This window comes from Pelophylax lessonae, assembly GCF_965119305.1.
Source record: "Pelophylax lessonae genome assembly, chromosome: 12".
Classification (NCBI taxonomy): Eukaryota; Metazoa; Chordata; class Amphibia; order Anura; family Ranidae; genus Pelophylax; species Pelophylax lessonae.
In genome coordinates, this window is record NC_138779.1 from 19,481,696 (window position 1) to 19,500,183 (window position 18,488).

General features: G+C 42.8%; 1 protein-coding gene across 1 annotated transcript in view; it reads right to left on the bottom strand.

Annotated features, from left to right (window-relative positions):
- Positions 1–18,488, bottom strand: part of ARHGEF16 (Rho guanine nucleotide exchange factor 16) — a gene marked incomplete at its 5' end in the record, with an annotated part of 69,976 nt that overhangs the window by 23,887 nt on the left and 27,601 nt on the right. Inside the window, 2 exons of the mRNA XM_082273304.1 lie at positions 8,414–8,574; positions 10,226–10,282. Of these exons, the coding sequence (XP_082129430.1) occupies positions 8,414–8,574; positions 10,226–10,282 (218 nt within the window). The remainder of the gene's footprint in view (positions 1–8,413; positions 8,575–10,225; positions 10,283–18,488) is intronic.

Sequence of the window (18,488 nt, forward strand, 5' to 3'; positions counted from 1 at the left end):
GGGAGGTGGGCGCCAAGAACATCCCGGCTTATTACTTTCCCTGTTTTGTTTTTTTTTTTTTAGTTAAAAGGAAACTTAAAAGTGATTGCAAATGATCACCTTGTAAAACAATCCATTTAGTTTAATAGAAATTAAATGCAAAACTTTTGTATAGATATAAAAAAAAAAAAAAAAACACAAACAATAAATACAATTTTTTCCTTTTTTTTTTAAAGGTGATCACATTCCCTCTGTTCCCAGCTGCATAAGAGCTGGGGGGGGAGGAGAAGCAGCAGCACACTGACCTTCCCAGTGAAGGGCTGTGCAGCAGGGATGTGTCTGGACAAGTCTGATCATTGGAGGAGAGTACAGCACAGCTAGAGAACTGGCAATGCTGTGTTCTCCTGCTTAGTGTGGTCAGTTTGTAATAGGAAAGCAGAGGGACTGTCAGGAACACCAGGATTTCTCATAAAGGAAGCAACACAAAAAGAACAGGAGACTTCCTCATACAAGTACGTGGGACAGCAGGCACATATCAGGAACAAGAAGTGTTGGGGTAACAAGCGCATTAAAGGGAAAGAATATATAGTCAGTCTGATACAATGACTGATCAACACCAAGCATGCAAATTGGCAACTCCAACTGTGCTGCACCTTTCCTGCTCTGCCTGTTTCGGGTCCGAACCTCAAAAGTACAGAGACAGCCAGGCATATTGCATTTGCAAAAGGAGGCCAGCAATGGCAGACTTTGCATTTCTTAGTACAGACTTCCTATACAAAATGGCTTAAAATTATTATACATTCTGGGAAATAACACTTTACAAGATTAGGATAAATAATACGCTACTTTAACCTCTTGATGACCACACGTGCACAGCAAGGAGGGTGGGCCTTAACCCCTTTACGCCGGCTCTGGCTGGCCCTTTAAGGGGTTTGGCATTCTGGAAGGCGTTGCTTGTGACCATGTGACTGCCGTGATTGGCTGTCACATCATCAGAAAAAGCAATCAGGAGCTTTACGTGAGCCGCCGGGAGCGTGCGCTCTCGGGACAGCCCGATTGGCGCTAATGCACGCAAATATGCGGCCCCTAAGCGCCAAGAGGCTGCAATTTGCACGCAGTCGGTGCCTAAGGGATAAAGTCCACACCCCACACATGTGGGTTTATAAATGCTGAAACCGTTCCCATCACATCGACCGAGCCGTCACAGACCGCTACCGCTTTCCGTTAATGCTCCAGAGCTGGTGGGATGGTCTCCTGATCATGTGACCACTTGGGACAGTGGTCACACTAGAATAAGTCCATCCCACCCCAGCATTAAAGCCCCCTCTGCAAGTTAATAGCATAAGGTGCTAGTATGCATTGCATACAAGCACAATAAAAAAAGACATACCTCTAAAATGCTATCACTGCTGTCAGGATTTCCGCCTTCACCCAGACTTACTTCCAGGTTTGCGGGCTCTGGCCATTTCAATGGCCAAGGAGCGATGATGTCACAGCACAGGGCTCTGGATTGACAGCACATTCAGTGTGCAGTGCACATGCAGGGCCGGTACAAGGGGGGCGGAAGGGGCAGATGCCCCATAATCAAACAATTTACTGTAAGAAGGGGGTGCAGGTGAAGTGCTGACAATGTGCTGCTAACATTTTGGGCAACAAGTATTGTGACGAACGCTGGCCACGCTACAATACTGCAGATCTGTAAGGATGTGCCGAGCAAGCTCCTACACCCGGCACAAGCCTAGGACTCGCCTTCACTTCCCTGTCAGGTGGAGGCGCAAAGTAATCTCCGCTCGACAGGTACTTCCGAGTCCCGGCAAGGCGTGACGTCACTGAGAGGCAGGCCGGAAGGTGGGATGGGAGACGACCATAGAGAGCCGACGACCTAGAGGAGGAACCAGGCAGCGCATCCAAAAAATAAGCAAATGGGGTGGAGGGAGAGAGGTGAGGGTAATTAATCACCGATGGTAGTTGTAGTATGCAGCATGAAGGAGGTTAATGTATTACCTCTGGTCACTAATGCATTAGTGACGAGTGTCAGTTAATTAACCCCTTTGTGCTGCAAAAATGAGCTGCAGAGCCACTTCTAACCCCAGGATAAAGCAGCTGTAAAAATGTGCTTTTAATAGCTTTTTCCATTGGCGTTATTGCACATTTGGCCACGTTGGCTTTTAGCAGCGTTTCTCTGCCTCCATTCAAAATCTTGATGACATAAGGGGGCGGGGGTCTCTGGGTGACATCACCAGGAGGCCACACCCTCATGGCTATATAAGAAGCTGCAAAGACCGGAGGCGGCATAATCATGGGAGACATTGTCGGAGGAGGACCAGAGGGAGAGGACCGGAGGAGGGGAGAGGACCACAGGGAGAAGATCGGAGGGGAGAAGACCGGAGGGGAGAAGACCAGAGGAACACTTTTAATAAAGGTCTTCTCAAAACCTTCTCGTCATTATTTATATACACTGCCTTTTTTTGGGGTGAATGGGTAGGGGTACAATGTACCCCATACTCACATAGGGAGGGAGTTTGGGATCTGGATGCCCCCTATTTAAAGGGGGCTTCCAGATTCCGATAAGCCCCCTGCTCGCAGATCCCCACAATCACCGCCCAGGGTTGTCGGGAAGAGCCCTTTTCCTCATCAACATGGGGACAAGGTGCTTTGGGGTGGGGGTGTGCAGAGCCCCCCCTGGCCAAAGCACCCCTCCCCCATGTTGAGGGCATGTGGCCTGGTATGGTCCAGGAGGGGGTGGGGCCGCTTGCTTGTCCCCCCCTTTCCTGACTTGCTGGGCTTCATGCTCGGATAAGGGTCTGGTATGGATTTTGGGGGGGGACCCCACGCCGTTCTTGTTTTCCATTTTGGCGTGGAGTTCCCCCTCAAGATCCTCAGATCGCAAGTCGCACCACAAGTAGGATCATCCCATCCGACTTGTGATGCGACTTCCATTCAAATCAATGGGCTCCCAAAAAGCCCTGTGTGTGCATGAGGCCATAGAAAAACATGGATGGGTGTTCTGCAGCTGCAAAAAAAAATAAAAAACACACATCTGACGCGCCTAAAATAAGCTGCAAAAACGTCCTGTGTGCATGGGGCCTTTTAGCTAGAAAATTACTTATAACGCCAAAACATTATACGTTTTTTTTTAGCAAAGTCTCTGGAGAATAAAATGGGGGTCGTTGCAATATTTTTTGTCACGCAGTATTTGCACAGCGGACTTTTAAACACAACTTTTTGAAAAAAAAAAAACATTTCACTGAATTAAAAAAAAAAAAAAAAAGTGTATATTGTAAAAGACGTCACGCTGAGTAAATAGCTACCCAACATGTTACAGTTTAAAATTGTGCACACTCGAGGAATGGCGACAAACTATGCTACTTAGAAATCTCCATAGGCGACGCTTTAAAAATGTTTTAATGGTTACCAGTTTAGCGTTACAGCGTAGATCTTTTTTTAAGAATTGTTGCTCTCGCTCTGGGGATACCGCACATGTGGTTTGAACCCCCGTTTTCATTTGCGGGTGCTACTTCTGTATGCGTTTTCTTTTGTGTGAGCTCACGGCGACGGAGGCGCGTTACATTTTTTATTTTCCTATTTATTTTATTAAATTAAAAAAAAAAAAAAAAAATCTGATCACTTTTATTGCGGTAACAAGCAATGTAAACATCCCCTGTGACAGTAATAGGCAGTGACAGGTACTCTTTATGGAGTAATCGGGGGTCTAAAAGACCCCAAACCCCTCCACTGTACTTCCATGTATTCAAAAACACAAAAATCTGCATTTTTGAATACGGACAGTTTAAATTCGGCGCCGTTTTCAGCCGGGTAAACCGGAAGTGACGTCATCATGCTGCTTCCAGGTTAACACATGGGGGACTCCATCAAAGCCCAAACCGACTTTGTTTGGGACTCCCAACCAGCTGTTGGATGTGTCGGCTGGTTGCTCGGCTCTCCCGGTGGGACACAGGAGACCCGGACAGAGCTGCGGAAGGCGGCGGAAGGGGGGTGTCCCCTCCTGCTCACTGGGATAATGGCTAAGCAGCTCCCGAGCCGCATCTGCTGTTAACTTTTGAAAGCGGACTCTAAAGATTGGTACCCGGGTGATGCCTGCAGCTGCAGATCATCCCGCTACAACCACTTCTCCCAGCCGACGTACGGGTACAGGAACGTAGATTCGCGGGAAGTGGTTAAACATCCAAACAGCATCACGTATATCAATATACAATATTTATTTATATACACTCATTTTATTGGTAAAATTACTCTGAAATTTAAGACGTAGCTGGGTGTAGTAAGAGGTCTGCATGGGTGTTCTATCAGATTACTACTACCCATCAGATCATGAAGCGTTTGGAAACCATAGCGCCGCGGAACGCATTAGCACATGTGCAGTAAGTATCTTTTAGTCGGAGCGTCACTTCCGTTGCACCATCTGGCGGGTTGCGGTAATCGGATAGAACACCTCCATGCCTGAGCTAAGGGCAGATTGATTCCAGGAAGTAAATGCCACATTAACTAGCTGCCCTTATTCAAGATGGCGACAGCTAGAAATGCTAGGGGGTGTTTTTCAGAGTGATTTCTCACCAAAAGAAAGCATGGATGGGGGAAGTTTGCCGACAAGCCGCATAGCTGCGTGAATTACAATCAATAGCGCGTGCCCTGCGCGCTCTCGACAGTGCATAACCGAAGCTACCGACGATTTGGAGTTTTAGCATCATGTGACCACTGTGACAGCCTATCACGGTAGTCTCCATCAGAAGCCCTTTTGACAGGGTGACAACGCTGGAGCACGAGGCAGAGCGTTGTCACCCTATAACAGGAAGTGACAGAACAAAGATCTCCATGGCAGGATCACCAGGGATTATTCGAATGAAAGCTGCAGATTTAGGAATACTGAAGATTATTTTTGTACTGACGTAACATTTTAAAGATTTTAGGGATGGAGTTTGGATCTCCTTTGAATTTTATATACAAATCGCAAAAAGGTCCAAGGCCAACAAATGGAAGATTTATTAGGAGTTAATGGAGTTTAGCGAGCCGGCTGAGGAGTGGAGATGTTTCCTTTTATCCCTCTAATGCTTTCATTGCGGATTCCCCCCCCCCCCAAACTTCTGACCCCTCTCCCCCCCCCCCCCCCGGGGCCTTCACTGGGCCGGGCCCTGCTTGGGAAGGAACCAGCTGTCTGGATTCGATTATCACTGACCAGAAGAAAAGATTTCCCACAGAAGAGCCTGTGAATGAGGCTGTGTGATACCCACGCCGATCGCTGGAACGCACGATCGCAAATGTGTCCGATAATAAACCGCAACTTCAACCCAATCGGTAAAACAGAGCTAAACCTAAAGGGGAACCCCAGCCAAAAAAAAAAAAAAAAAAAACTTTGAAAAGATACAATTAAGAATGAATGGCACCCCAGCAGGTTTTATGTGCAGCATCGCAAACTGTGTGAGGCCGCATGCAGGGGCAGAAATGTGCCGCGCTCCCGCACATGTGTATATGTGAAGATAGCCTAGGGAATTTTATATGCCAGTGGCCTTTTCTTCTTCCAGGACCTGCAGCAGAAGTCCTATACAGAGCAACTAAACAGACTGCTAAGATACAAGTCAGATGCATGAAGACATGGGCAGAAGAAAAAAAAAGGTTTTGTTTCGGATCGATTTTTAGTTTTGTTGCATTTAGTTTCATTTATTCATTTTAGACCAGATTCTAATTATTTTCCAATTAATTTTAAGTATTCGAATCGAAAACATTGAATCGATCCGAATTCATTGTGAAGAATAGCTGGTTCTGTTCTAGTCAAAATTTTAATTTTGGAAGACAGTTATATTCTGTTTTATTCTATTTTTTTTTGCTCTATTCAATTTCTTTATTTTCTATTTTATTCTATTTTTTTTCTATTCTATGCCATTTTACTCTATCATTTGCTATTCGGTTTTATTCTATTCTTTTCGAAATTCGAATTTTGGAAGATGGTTATATTCTTTCTATTTTATTGAATTATATTCAGATCTATTTATTTCTATTCCTTTACTTTCTCTTCCTTTATTTTCTCTTTTTTTCCGATTTTATTCTATTCCATTCTTTTCACAATTCAAATTTCAGAAGATGGCTATATGCTTTCTATTTCATCCAATTCTATTCAGATCTATTCTATTTATCTCTATTCTATTCCTTTATTTTCTATTTTATTCTATTATTTCTATTCCATGCAGTTTTAAGCTATCCTTTTCTGTTTTATTCTATTCTTTTCTAAATTTGAGTTTCAGAAGATGGCTATATGCTTTCTATTTTATTTAATTCTACTCAAATCTATTCTATTTATTTCTATTCCTTTATTTTCTATTCTATTTTATTCCTTTTTTTCTATTCTATGCTGTTTTTCTCTATCCTTTTCTGTTTTATCTATTCTTTTCAAAATTCGAATTTCAGAAGATGATTACATACTTTCTATTTTATTTAATTCTATTCAGATCTATTCTATTTATTTCCATTCCTTTATTTTCTTTTCCTTTATTTTCTCTTTTTTCTATTTTAGTCTATGCCATTCTTTTCACAATTTGAATTTCGGAAGATGGCTATATGCTTTCTATTTCATTCTATTCAGATCTATTCCTTTCCTTTATTTTCTATTCTATTTTATTCTATTTTTTCTCTATTCTATGCAGTTTTACTTTATCCTTTTCTGTTTTACTCTATTCCTTTTCAAAATTCGAATTTCGGAAGATGTCTATATGCTTTCATTTTATTTAATTCTATTTAGATCTATTCTATTTTTTTTTTCTATTCTATTCCTTTATTTTCTATTCCATTTTATTCTATTCCTTTTTCTCTATTCTATGCGGTTTTAATCTCTCTTTTTCTGTTTTATTCTATTCTTTTCGGAATTCGAATTTCTGAAGATGGCTATATGCTTTCTATTTTATTTAATTCTATTCATTTTCTCTCCCTTCATTTTCTCTCCCTTCATTTTCTCTCCCTTCATTTTCTCTCCCTTCATTTTCTCTCGTTCCATTTTCGCTCGTTCCATTTTCGCTCGTTCCATTTTCGCTCGTTCCATTTTCGCTCGTTTCATTTTCGCTCGTTTCATTTTCGCTCGTTTCATTTTCGCTCGTTTCATTTTCGCTCGTTTCATTTTCTCTCGTTTCATTTTCTCTCGTTTCATTTTCTCTCGTTTCATTTTCTCTCGTTTCATTTTCTCTCGTTTCATTTTCGCTCGTTCCATTTTCTCTCGTTCCATTTTCGCTCGTTCCATTTTCGCTCGTTCCATTTTCGCTCGTTCCATTTTCGCTCGTTCCATTTTCGCTCGTTTCATTTTCGCTCGTTTCATTTTCGCTCGTTTCATTTTCGCTCGTTTCATTTTCGCTCGTTTCATTTTCGCTCGTTTCATTTTCGCTCGTTTCATTTTCTCTCGTTTCATTTTCTCTCGTTTCATTTTCTCTCGTTTCATTTTCTCTCGTTTCATTTTCTCTCGTTTCATTTTCTCTCGTTTCATTTTCTCTCGTTTCATTTTCTCTCGTTTCATTTTCTCTCGTTTCATTTTCTCTCGTTTCATTTTCTCTCGTTTCATTTTCTCTCGTTTCATTTTCTCTCGTTTCATTTTCTCTCGTTTCATTTTCTCTCGTTTCATTTTCTCTCGTTTCATTTTCTCTCGTTTCATTTTCTCTCGTTTCATTTTCTCTCGTTTCATTTTCTCTCGTTTCATTTTCTCTCGTTTCATTTTCTCTCGTTTCATTTTCTCTCGTTTCATTTTCTCTCGTTCCATTTTCTCTCGTTCCATTTTCTCTCGTTCCATTTTCTCTCGTTCCATTTTCTCTCGTTCCATTTTCTCTCGTTCCATTTTCTCTCGTTCCATTTTCTCTCGTTCCATTTTCTCTCGTTCCATTTTCTCTCGTTCCATTTTCTCTCGTTCCATTTTATTCCGTTCCATTTTATTCCGTTCCATTTTATTCCGTTCCATTTTATTCCGTTCCATTTTATTCCGTTCCATTTTATTCCGTTCCATTTTATTCCGTTCCATTTTATTCCGTTCCATTTTATTCCGTTCCATTATTTTTGAAATTGGGATTTCGGGAGACGGCTATGTTCTAACACTAATACACACAGTCTTTGAAGGAAATCAGCAATAGGCCGCAATATTTTTAGGTTTCAAATTTGCTTTTGAATTGAATTCGAATTTTGGATGAAATCTCATTTTGTTTTTTCGGATTGGTTTCAATTTGTTACTATTGTCATTCGGATGAATCTCCGAATGACGAAGATTTAGTCAGAATTTTGATGAATGAAACAAAACTGCACATATCTAGATGCATGTCTAGTGTGGATTGCGAGCCAACAATTGTCGCAATCATTATAGGAAGGAGACCCCTCCCACCTGGTACTAATCATCATTTCTATTGGCTCTCAGTAAAGTACAAGCAGCAAACAGTGACGGGGGAGGGATTACCTCTTACTGACTTCCAGTATATCGGCGATGTTGGAGAAGAGGTGATGGTGGTCGGTACTATTGATTGTCTGTTTTAGCTCATCGGATTTCTTGAAGAGACGGACGAGGATGTCCAGGCTGTGCTGGTAGGAATACTCCGATGTGATGATTTCAAAGATGGCCTGAAAAACAAATCGCAGAGACGCACAAGAAACTTCATTAGGACTTTTCTTTTTTTACATGCTTGCTTTACTTTATTGGTAACATAAAAAAAGCAAATAAAATTTGCAGATTAGCCACAAGGGGGAGTTCTCCGTGGCTCAGTGCAAACACCCTGCACTGCTTCAAGTGTATCTAAATCTCCAATTTTTTTTAAAATTTAGTTAAGGAGAGTGGGGGAGGGTTGGACCCGGTCATGCTCTTATAGATGTCTTTGCTCCTGCTGGGGGGAGTCGCCCTCATTTGTTCCTAGTAACCATCGTCACCAGGATGAGTAATCCACATTTTTACAGTTGTCACCAGAGCAGGAATGGAGGGTAAATCGTCAGATGGGGACACTCGTTCTTGTGAGACTGTCTAACAGGGGGTAATAAAAAGGACAAACCATTTACTGATGATACCCATTTGCTTAACCAGTTCTAGACCGGAAGGATTTGCCCCCTTAATGACAAGTCCATTGCGATTCGGCACTGCGTTACTTTAACTGACAATAGCGCAGTTATGTGACGCTGTACCCAAATAAAATTGATGTCCTTTTTTTCCCACAAACAGAGCTTTCTTTTGGTGGTATTTGATCACCTGTGCGATTTTTTTTTTTTTGCGCTATAAACAAAAAAAAAAAAAAGAATATTTTTCACTTTCTGCTATATAAAACATTCCAAAAAAAAAAAAAAAAAAAAAAAAAAAAATGTTAAATCAAATGTTTTTCACCCTTGTAGGCCAATTTGTATTCTGCGACATATTTTTGATGGGGGCGGGCGCGCGCCCTGGAGTGCTCCCGCAAACTGCCGTACAGGTATGGTGGTTTGTGCAGCCGAGTGAACCTGCCGCAGTATATCTGCGGCGGGGGGGGGGGGTCGGCAAGTGGTTAAAGTTGCTGAAGTTTGAAATTAATAAATAAAAGCTTTGTGTTTTCATTACATACCTTGTTTTAGATCCAGTAAAGTCATCACTGGATCTCTGGGCTTCTCTATGCAATGCAAGCACATCATGGATGGTGGGAGGGGCCAGCAGGTTGCTGTTCATCAGCACCCTTCCTCAGTACTCCTATCAGGAGCCCTCAGCCCTGATGCAAGCAGTGGGCCGGCTCTTGGGAGGAGTTATGCAAATATCAAAATGCCCTGATGGGTGGGTGTCAGTCTGGGTGAATGGGCGTTCCCAGGCAGGGTGTATTTGCATGCAGACCGCTCCATCCAAATGTGATACTGAACCTCGACTATTGACAGAACTGAAATCCAATGAATGGGAGGGGCGGGACAGAGACAGTCAGGCTGGGAGGATAGAACGAGAGGATGCTGGACGTTCTCCCGCCATGATAGAAGGCGGGGCTTTATCTGACTTGCTGCAGCTTCTAATGCACATTGTGAGAAGCTCGCAGTGTGCAGTGATATCAGAGGAAGCCATTCCTGTCCAGGAGAGAAGCCACTACAACCTCTGCAAGACCAAAGGGAAGGCTGGAGTTCTGCTTTAAAGCCGGTCAGGTGTGTCTGTATTATTCACATAACAAGAACTGAACTGGAAGGACGGCGAACACATGAAGAATGCTGGGCGGAAATAATAAAAACACAATGAGGATGTATCACCCGAGGCTTCCTGTATATACATAATATATACCTCTTGTCGTTTACGTTCCTCTGGTGTGATGCTCTCTAGAATGCCGGATTCTTGCACCTAAAACAAATAAAAGAATATATATTAAATTATATATATATATATATATATATATATATATATATATATATTTTTTTTTTTTTATTATAATAATAATTTACATATATACATACACACACATATAGATAATGTATATATACATACATTATATATATATATATAAATAAATAAAATACACACATATACAATATACACACCCCTCCTATTATATACACTGCTGAAAAAAAGGAACACTTTTTAATCACAGTATAGCATCAAGTCAATTAAACTCCTAGGATATTGATCTGCTCAGTTAAGTAGAAGAGGGGGTTGTTAATCAGTTTCAGCTGCTTTGGTTGTAATGAAATTTAACAGGTGCACTAGATGGGCAACAATGAGATGACCTCCAAAAAAAGGAATGGTTTTACAGGTTGAGGCCACTGACTTTTTCCACTACTCCTCTTTTCTGAATGTTTTTCACTAGTTCTGCATTTGGCTAGGGTCAGTGTCCCTACTGGTAGCATGAGGCGATACCTGGACCCTATAGAGGTTGCACAGGCAGTCCAACTCCTCCAAGATAGCACATCAATACGTGCCATTGCCAGAAGGATTGCTGTGTCTCCCAGCACAGTCTGAAGACAACGAAGGAGATTCCAGGAGACAGGCAGTTACTCTAGGAGAGCTGGACAGGGCTGTAGAAGGTTCTTAACCCATCGGCAGGACCGGTATCTGCTCCTTTGTGCAAGGAGGAACAGGATGAGCACTGCCAGAGCCCTACAAAATGACCTCCAGCAGGCCACTGGTGTGAATGTCTCTGCCCAAACAATCCGAAATGGACTTCATGAGGGTGGCCTGAGGGCCCGACGTCCTCTAGTGGGCCTGTGCTCACTACCCGGCACAGTAGAGCTCGATTGGAATTTGCCATTGAAGACCAGAATTGTCAGGTCCTCCACTGGCACCCTGTGCTTTTCACAGATGAGAGCAGGATCACCCTGAGTACATGGGACAGATGTGAAATGGTCTGGGGAAGCCGTGGAGAACGTTATGCTGCCTGTAACATTGTTCAGCATGACCGGTTTGGTGGTGGGCCAGTGATGGTCTGGGGAGTCATATACATGGAGGGACGCACAGACCTCTACAGGCTAGACAATGGCACCTTGACTGCCATTAGGCATCAGAATGAAATCCTTGGACCCATTGTCAGACCCTATGCTGGTGCAGTGGGTCCTGGTTTCCTCCTGATGCACGACAATGCCCAGCCTCATGTGACGAGTGTATGCAACCAGTTCCTGGAGGATGAAGGAATTGATACCATTGAATGACCTCCATCCTCTCCTGACCTAAATCCAATAGAACCTCTGGGACATTATGTTTCTGCCCATCCAGTCTGTTCAGGAGCTCAGTGATGCCCTGGTCCAGATCTGGGAGGAAATACCCCAGGACACCATCCATTGTCTCATTAGGAGCATGCCCCGACATTGTCAGGCATGCATACAAGCCCGTCGGGGCCATACAAACTACTGAGGACCATTCTGAGTTCCTGAATGAGGTTTCAGCAAAATGGACTATCCTGCTGCATCATTTTTTCACTTTGATTTTCGGGGTGTCTTCTTTGAATTCAGCCCTCTGTGGGGTTATAATTTTCATTTCCATCAAACGATGTGGCATCCTTTCCTTCCTAACACCTTACCCAGTCCATACCAGTATAGACCCCAACACATTAACCAGTCCACACCAGTATAGACCCTAACACATTACCCAGTCCACACCAGTATAGACCCCAACTCATTACCCAGTCCATGCCAGTATAGATCCCAACACATTACCCAGTCCATACCAGTATAGATCCCAACACATTACCCAGTCCATACCAGCATAGACCCTAACATTACCCAGTCCATACCAGCATAGACCCTAACATTACCCAGTCTATACCTGTATAGATCCTAACACATTACCCAGTCCATACCAGTATAGATCCTAACACATTGCCCAGTCTATATCTGTATAGATATTTTTCACCATTGAGATCTAAAGTGTTCCTTAAATTTTTTTGAGAAGTGTATATATATTTTTAGTAATATTAATAATCATTCGTATTATGTGATGCTATCTAGAATGCCAGCTTTTTGCACCTATAATAAATAAATAAAATAAAATATATATTAAAAAAAAAAAAACACACACACACAAAAGTATATATTATATATATATATGGAATATTATTATTTATTAAGATGTGATGCTATCTAGAATGCCGGCTTCTAATAAAAAAATAAAATATAGAAAAGAAAAAAACAATTAAAAAAAAAAAAACCAAACACACACACACATTGTAGTAATGATAATAATAAAATGAATACATAATATAAATTAAAAATTATGATAAAAAAAACCTTAATAAAATATATTAATAATAATAATAATAATAAAATTGAATAATAGAAATTATAGTTTTATGAATAGCTGGCCTGGTTTTATTTCACATCATCATGGTGTATTTTGGGGTCACAGAACATGGGTAGCATCAAAAGCAAGAATTGTTCAGCATGCTGGACAATATTTGTCTGGACATCCGCTCCAGAAAACATCTGGTCTGCTTGAGTCTGAACGGAGAGGTCACATTGTTGACAATCATTGGGAGTTATTCTTGTAGCCCTGAAGAAGGGGGAGTTTTCCCTCACAACGTGTTGGCTGTTGTGTTCTCCAACTTATTAAAATTGCTGGACTCTTGAACTTTGGGGGTCACAGACTTTATAAATGGATTCTCAGCTCTGGGTTATCGCCCCCCCCCCCCCTTTCCCAGGGGTTGTCCCTGTCCTGGAATGCTGACCAACTGGAACCAGTGCGCCCAGAGATCACATGATTGACCTGCTGAAAATCTGCATACAGGTCCTCTTTTTCTCTTCAATTTAAAGGGAGGTAATGGGACATGTGACACGACGCCGCTCACCTGCTAGTAAGGTTACACAGGTGTAGATAGAAATGTTTACCTGTAATAAAACATAATAGACTTCCTGTAATAATATTTAGCTCTGTTACAGGTTCTTATCTCATCTCACCCTGGGAATTCCAGGTACAATTTCAGCTGAGTCACCGAATGTCTACAGATTGGTTCATAGGGGACACACCAAGCAATATACATCTCCGGGACCAATCAGAGGCGGGTGATGAGCACATTGCTGAGGATCCTGGAGGTTTTCTTATACATTACATTCTAACACTCTAAAAATGCTTCCTATGTTTTTGCCTGCATGCCTGAAAAGTGACAACTGCATGGAAACACAATGCGGATTTGTAATGGATTGACTGCTTGACATGTTGGAAATTAATGTTGAAAATGAAGTCCTGATAGAGGACTTCAGACTGGCCCCTTTTGCAGGTACATCTATATAAAACATTAAAAATAAGTGTCTATACTGTGTAAAATCCAGTAATGCACGGTCTCTCCCTGTTCTGCACATGCTTGGTTGCACTCTATTCTCAGCACTGTGCCTAAAATCAGAACAACTAGAGATTGATCAGCTGACAGCTTTAAGATTTAGCTGAAGGGGGTGGGAACAACAGGAATGACACAGACTGTGCAGAACACAGATTAGGGACAGAGAAAAGAATGTCAGGAGGAGAGGTGACAGGACAAATTCTGCTGAATTCTACGGAAACTTACAAGGATAGTGTCTTGTATTATCTCCCTCATATTCTCTTCTTTCTCCCTCTTTGGCAGCCTGTGAACTTCAGTACTGTAAAGCTTCCGTCATCCTTCTTCTCTAACTGAGCCAAGACATACAATCAAGGCCAAAAATGTACATATTTTAATTACAGAAAGGTGCATAATAGTTTTTGAGACCAAGGAGAGGGGGGGGGTTTCAGTAAGGAAGTGGCTGCTCTGGGCTTCAACAAAATGGTGCCCCCAGGTAAGAAGGAACAGGAGCAATGCTGAAGGTAATTTCCAGCACACACTCATTTTGGTGGCATACTTAATGATGTGGAATGTATGTTCTTTTGTTAAAAAACATTACTATCAAACTATGGGTAAAGTTCTGCTTCAAAGCGCATGCTGGAAAATTAAGCTTTATCATTTTAACCACTTGCCGACCGCCGCACGACTATCTACGGCGGCGGTCAGCCCCTCACAGGCAAAGTGACGTAAGGTTACGTCACTAGCTTGTGAGGGTCTAGGGAGCTCCCGCGCGCCGCCGGAGGCCCGCTCCAGCTCCCGCGTGGTCACGGACCCCCCCGCGCATGTGACCGGCGGACCCGATGTCCGCCGGCCACTCTGCGATCGGCGGGGGAGAGGGAGAAAGTCAGGCAGCTTGTGTAAACAAGCTGCCTGTCATTCTCCCCTCTGTATGAGAGATGATCATACGGATCTACTATGTAGATCCGTTGATCACTCTGCATACAGCTGAAGCCACAGCCAATCACAGTAAGAATCACGCCCCTAGGGACACACACAGCCCCTCCCTCTCAAATAAAGTTAACCCCTTCACTACCAGTGTATTTTTACAGTAACAGTGCATATATATAGCACTGATTACTGTAGAAATGTCACTGGTAACCCCAAAAGTGTCAAAAATGTCAGTCAAGGGTCCGATCTGTCCGCCGCAATGTCGCAGTACCGCAAAAAAAAAAAAAAAAAAAATAAAAAAAAAAATCGCAGATCGCCGCCATTACGCGTTAAAAAAAAAAAAAAAACCAACAAAAATGACAAAAATCCCTTAGTTAGTAAACGCAATAACTTTTGCGCAAACCAATCAAAATACGCTTTTTGCGATTTTTTTTACCAAACATAGGTAGCATAAAACAAATTGGCCGAAAATGTTAAAAAAATTTTGATTTTTACATTTTTTTTGGGGGGAATTTCATATAAAAAAATGTGAAAAATATTGCTATTTTTGCAAAATTTACGCTCTTTTTTTGTTTATAGCGCGTGATCAAAAAAATCGCACAGGTGATCAAATACCGCCAAAAGAAAGCTCTGTTTGTGGGAAAAAAAAGGACGCCAAATTCGTTTAGGTACAGCGTCGCACGACCGCGCAATTGTCCGTTAAAATCACGCAGTGCCGAATCGCAAAATACCCCCTGGTCGTTTAGCAGCCAAATCCTCCGGGGCTTAAGTGGTTAAAGGGCTTAAAACTATAGTACACAGGAGATATAGGCTAAGTTTGGATGTGTGGCAGCCCTCGTCTCCCCTCTGAAATGTGATTGCTTTTCAGAGGTGATTGACAGGAGGTCACCTCCACACTGCCCTTTTTTACCTTGTAATGGTATACCACTGCATGGCAACCACTAGGCACCAGCTGTGGCATGGCCCAATTTGATTGATGCAGCAGGCGATAATGCCTGCCAAATGTGACAAGGGGTATACTTTTTTGGCATGTGTATAACCCCGTCTGGCTGGCTTTGCAGCTTAAGGGGGGTGGTGATAAAAACGAGTCTCAACTGCCTGTTTTTACCACCTCTCGACCTCAAGTGTGAACAAGCCCATATAGAGTGGTATTCATTAGTCCTGAATGAGTCGTGGTTGGGGGTGGTACTGCTGCTGAATGTGACAAGGGGGGGGGGGGGGGTAGTTTTTAGATCGTGCACAATCCATGTGAGCGCTGCATTTTTTAAAGGGTAACTAAACTGTGAAGACAAATTCAGGGAAATTCATAAAGTGTGGCATTGACACCCTTTAGAATTCCGTTGCGCTACCACAGTGAAGTTGTCACTGCTTGTGCCTGTTTCATGTACCTGTCAGGGACTGGAGGTCTCACCCTTATTCACGACTATAGATTGGTAAACAGATGGTTGTGTGTAAATCTAGTTGTGTAAAAATTCAAATGCTATATGATACTTTACTACAGATTAGTGATCGACCGATATCGGTTTTTCGTTGCCGATACCGATACTTTGGCCATTGCATATCGGTATCAGCCGATATTTTGAACATTTAAAGTTTTGCAAAATAAATACAATTTTCAACACAAATCTGTTACTGAACCCTGTGGTGGGTGGTTGGCTGGCTGGCACCCTGTGGTGGGTGGCTGGCTGGAACCCTGTGTGGTGGGTGGCTGGCTGGTACAGGCCTGTGGGTGGACGTATGTATGGCAGCTGTGTTAAACACACTGTGTGCACTGTACACTCACTTTCCCGAGACTCCCCGACTCCAGACGAGGCTGAGGGAGGCGCCCTAAGAAGGCAGAAGCTGTCCTAGTGCACGGAGACGCGTGGCGCAACATAAGCAATGACGTCACGACAATATCGGCAATACCGGTAACCTCCGGGGCCGATTCCGATATATCGGGGAAAGCGCATACCGGTCGTTACCTACTACAGATGCAGATAATATGAATCAATATAACTATAGGCCTGTGTAGTAAACAGTCTTATCGAATGAGAATTTTTATGTGATTGGATTTTGTGTCTCCACTACCATTCGTACGCCAATCTTGTGTTTGTTCTATAGCCATGAATAAAAGGGGAGACCCTTAGACCTCGAAACATGTTGGTTGTTTTAGATTTTCTTGAACGCCTTAGGTAATAAATGTTAGTGCTCCCATTGGCAAATTTGCGCATTGATGCTAAACGCTGGACCACCCAGTTTTAAGGATGCCCGGTTTGTGTTGGGAACAGCCCCACTGAAGCCATTGCCCCCTATATCAATTTGTGTTCCCTTCTGGCATCTGGCGCTCCCATTGGACTTTCTACATAGGTACCCAGTCTCTTGAAGTCAGCTAGGAAAGTGAGCTTTCCCTCTGTGTACAAGGACCCCTCTGATGCATTTCCCCATGGCAGCCACTTGGATTTTATAAGAATTGACGCTGTTGATAGGAGACCCAAGGGCACTAGACACCAGTCAGCCAAGCATGCACAATTCAAAACCACCAAAAAATAATTGGCACCATTGAGAGGTGGTCTACAGACTCTGCATGTCGGTCAGCCAAGCATGCACAACCCAAACTGCCAAAACAATCGACAAGCAAGCACATTTATGTAGGGTGAATGTGCATGTTTGTGTCTATCGAGAAGGTAAAGAAAATGCTTAGAAACACTGGGTGCCAACCTCTTTTAGGGGGTAATAATTACCCATTGGACTTTCTACATAGGAACTCTCTCTCTTGAAGCCCGATAGGAAAGTTGGCAACCCTTCTGTGTACAAGGACATCTCTGCTGCACTTCCCTATGGCAGCCACATTGACTTTGTAAGAATTGGCGCCATTGATAGGCAGTCTACAAACACTTGATATCCAGTTAGACAAGCATGCACAACCCTAACCGCCAAACAATCATCAAGCATGTGCATTTATGTAGGGTGAATGTGCATGTTTGTGTCAATGAAAAAGGTAAAGAAAATGCTTAGCCACACTGGATGCCAACCTCTTTTAGGGGGTAATAGTTATTACCCATTGGACTTTCTACATAGGAACTCTCTCTCTTGAAGCCAGATAGGAAAGAGGACTTCCCCTCTGTGTGCAAGGACACTTCTGCTGCATTTCTCCATGGGAGCCACTTGAATTTGATAAGAATTGGCACCATTGATAGATGGTCTACAGACACTGGACAGCCAAGTATGCACAACCCAAACTGCCCAAAAAATCGACAAGCATGAACATTTGTGATGAGGGGGGGGGGGAGGGGATGTGCATGTTTGTGTCTATGGTGAAGGTAAAGGAAATGCTTAGACATGTTGGATGCCAACTTCTTTGGGCGGGCAAACAATAGCGATTACCCATTGGATTTTTTACGCAGGGACCCGGTCTCTTGAAGCCAGATAAGAAAGCTTGCTTCCCCTCTGTGTACAAGGACACCTCTAATGAATTTCCCCATGGCAGCCACATGGATTTCATAAGAATAGTCGTCATAAAGGTAGTCTATGGATACTGGACGCCGGTCAGCCAAGCATGCCAGATAGGAAAGTTGGCTTCTCCTCTGCGTACAAGGACACCTCTGATGCATTTCCCCATGGCAGCCACGGATTTTATAGGAATTGGCATCATTGAAAGGTGGTCTACAGACACTAGTTAGTCAAGCATGTACAACCCCAAACAATGGACAAGCATGTACATTTGTGTAGGGTGAAGGCATGCTTGTGCCTATAGAGAAGGTAAAGAAAATGCTTAGGCACAATGGATAGCCACAATGGAGGGGGCAAATAATGGTTACCCATTGGACTGTCTATGTAGGGACTCTGTCTCTTGAAGCCAGATAGGAACCTGACCTCCCCTCCTAATGACACCGCTGC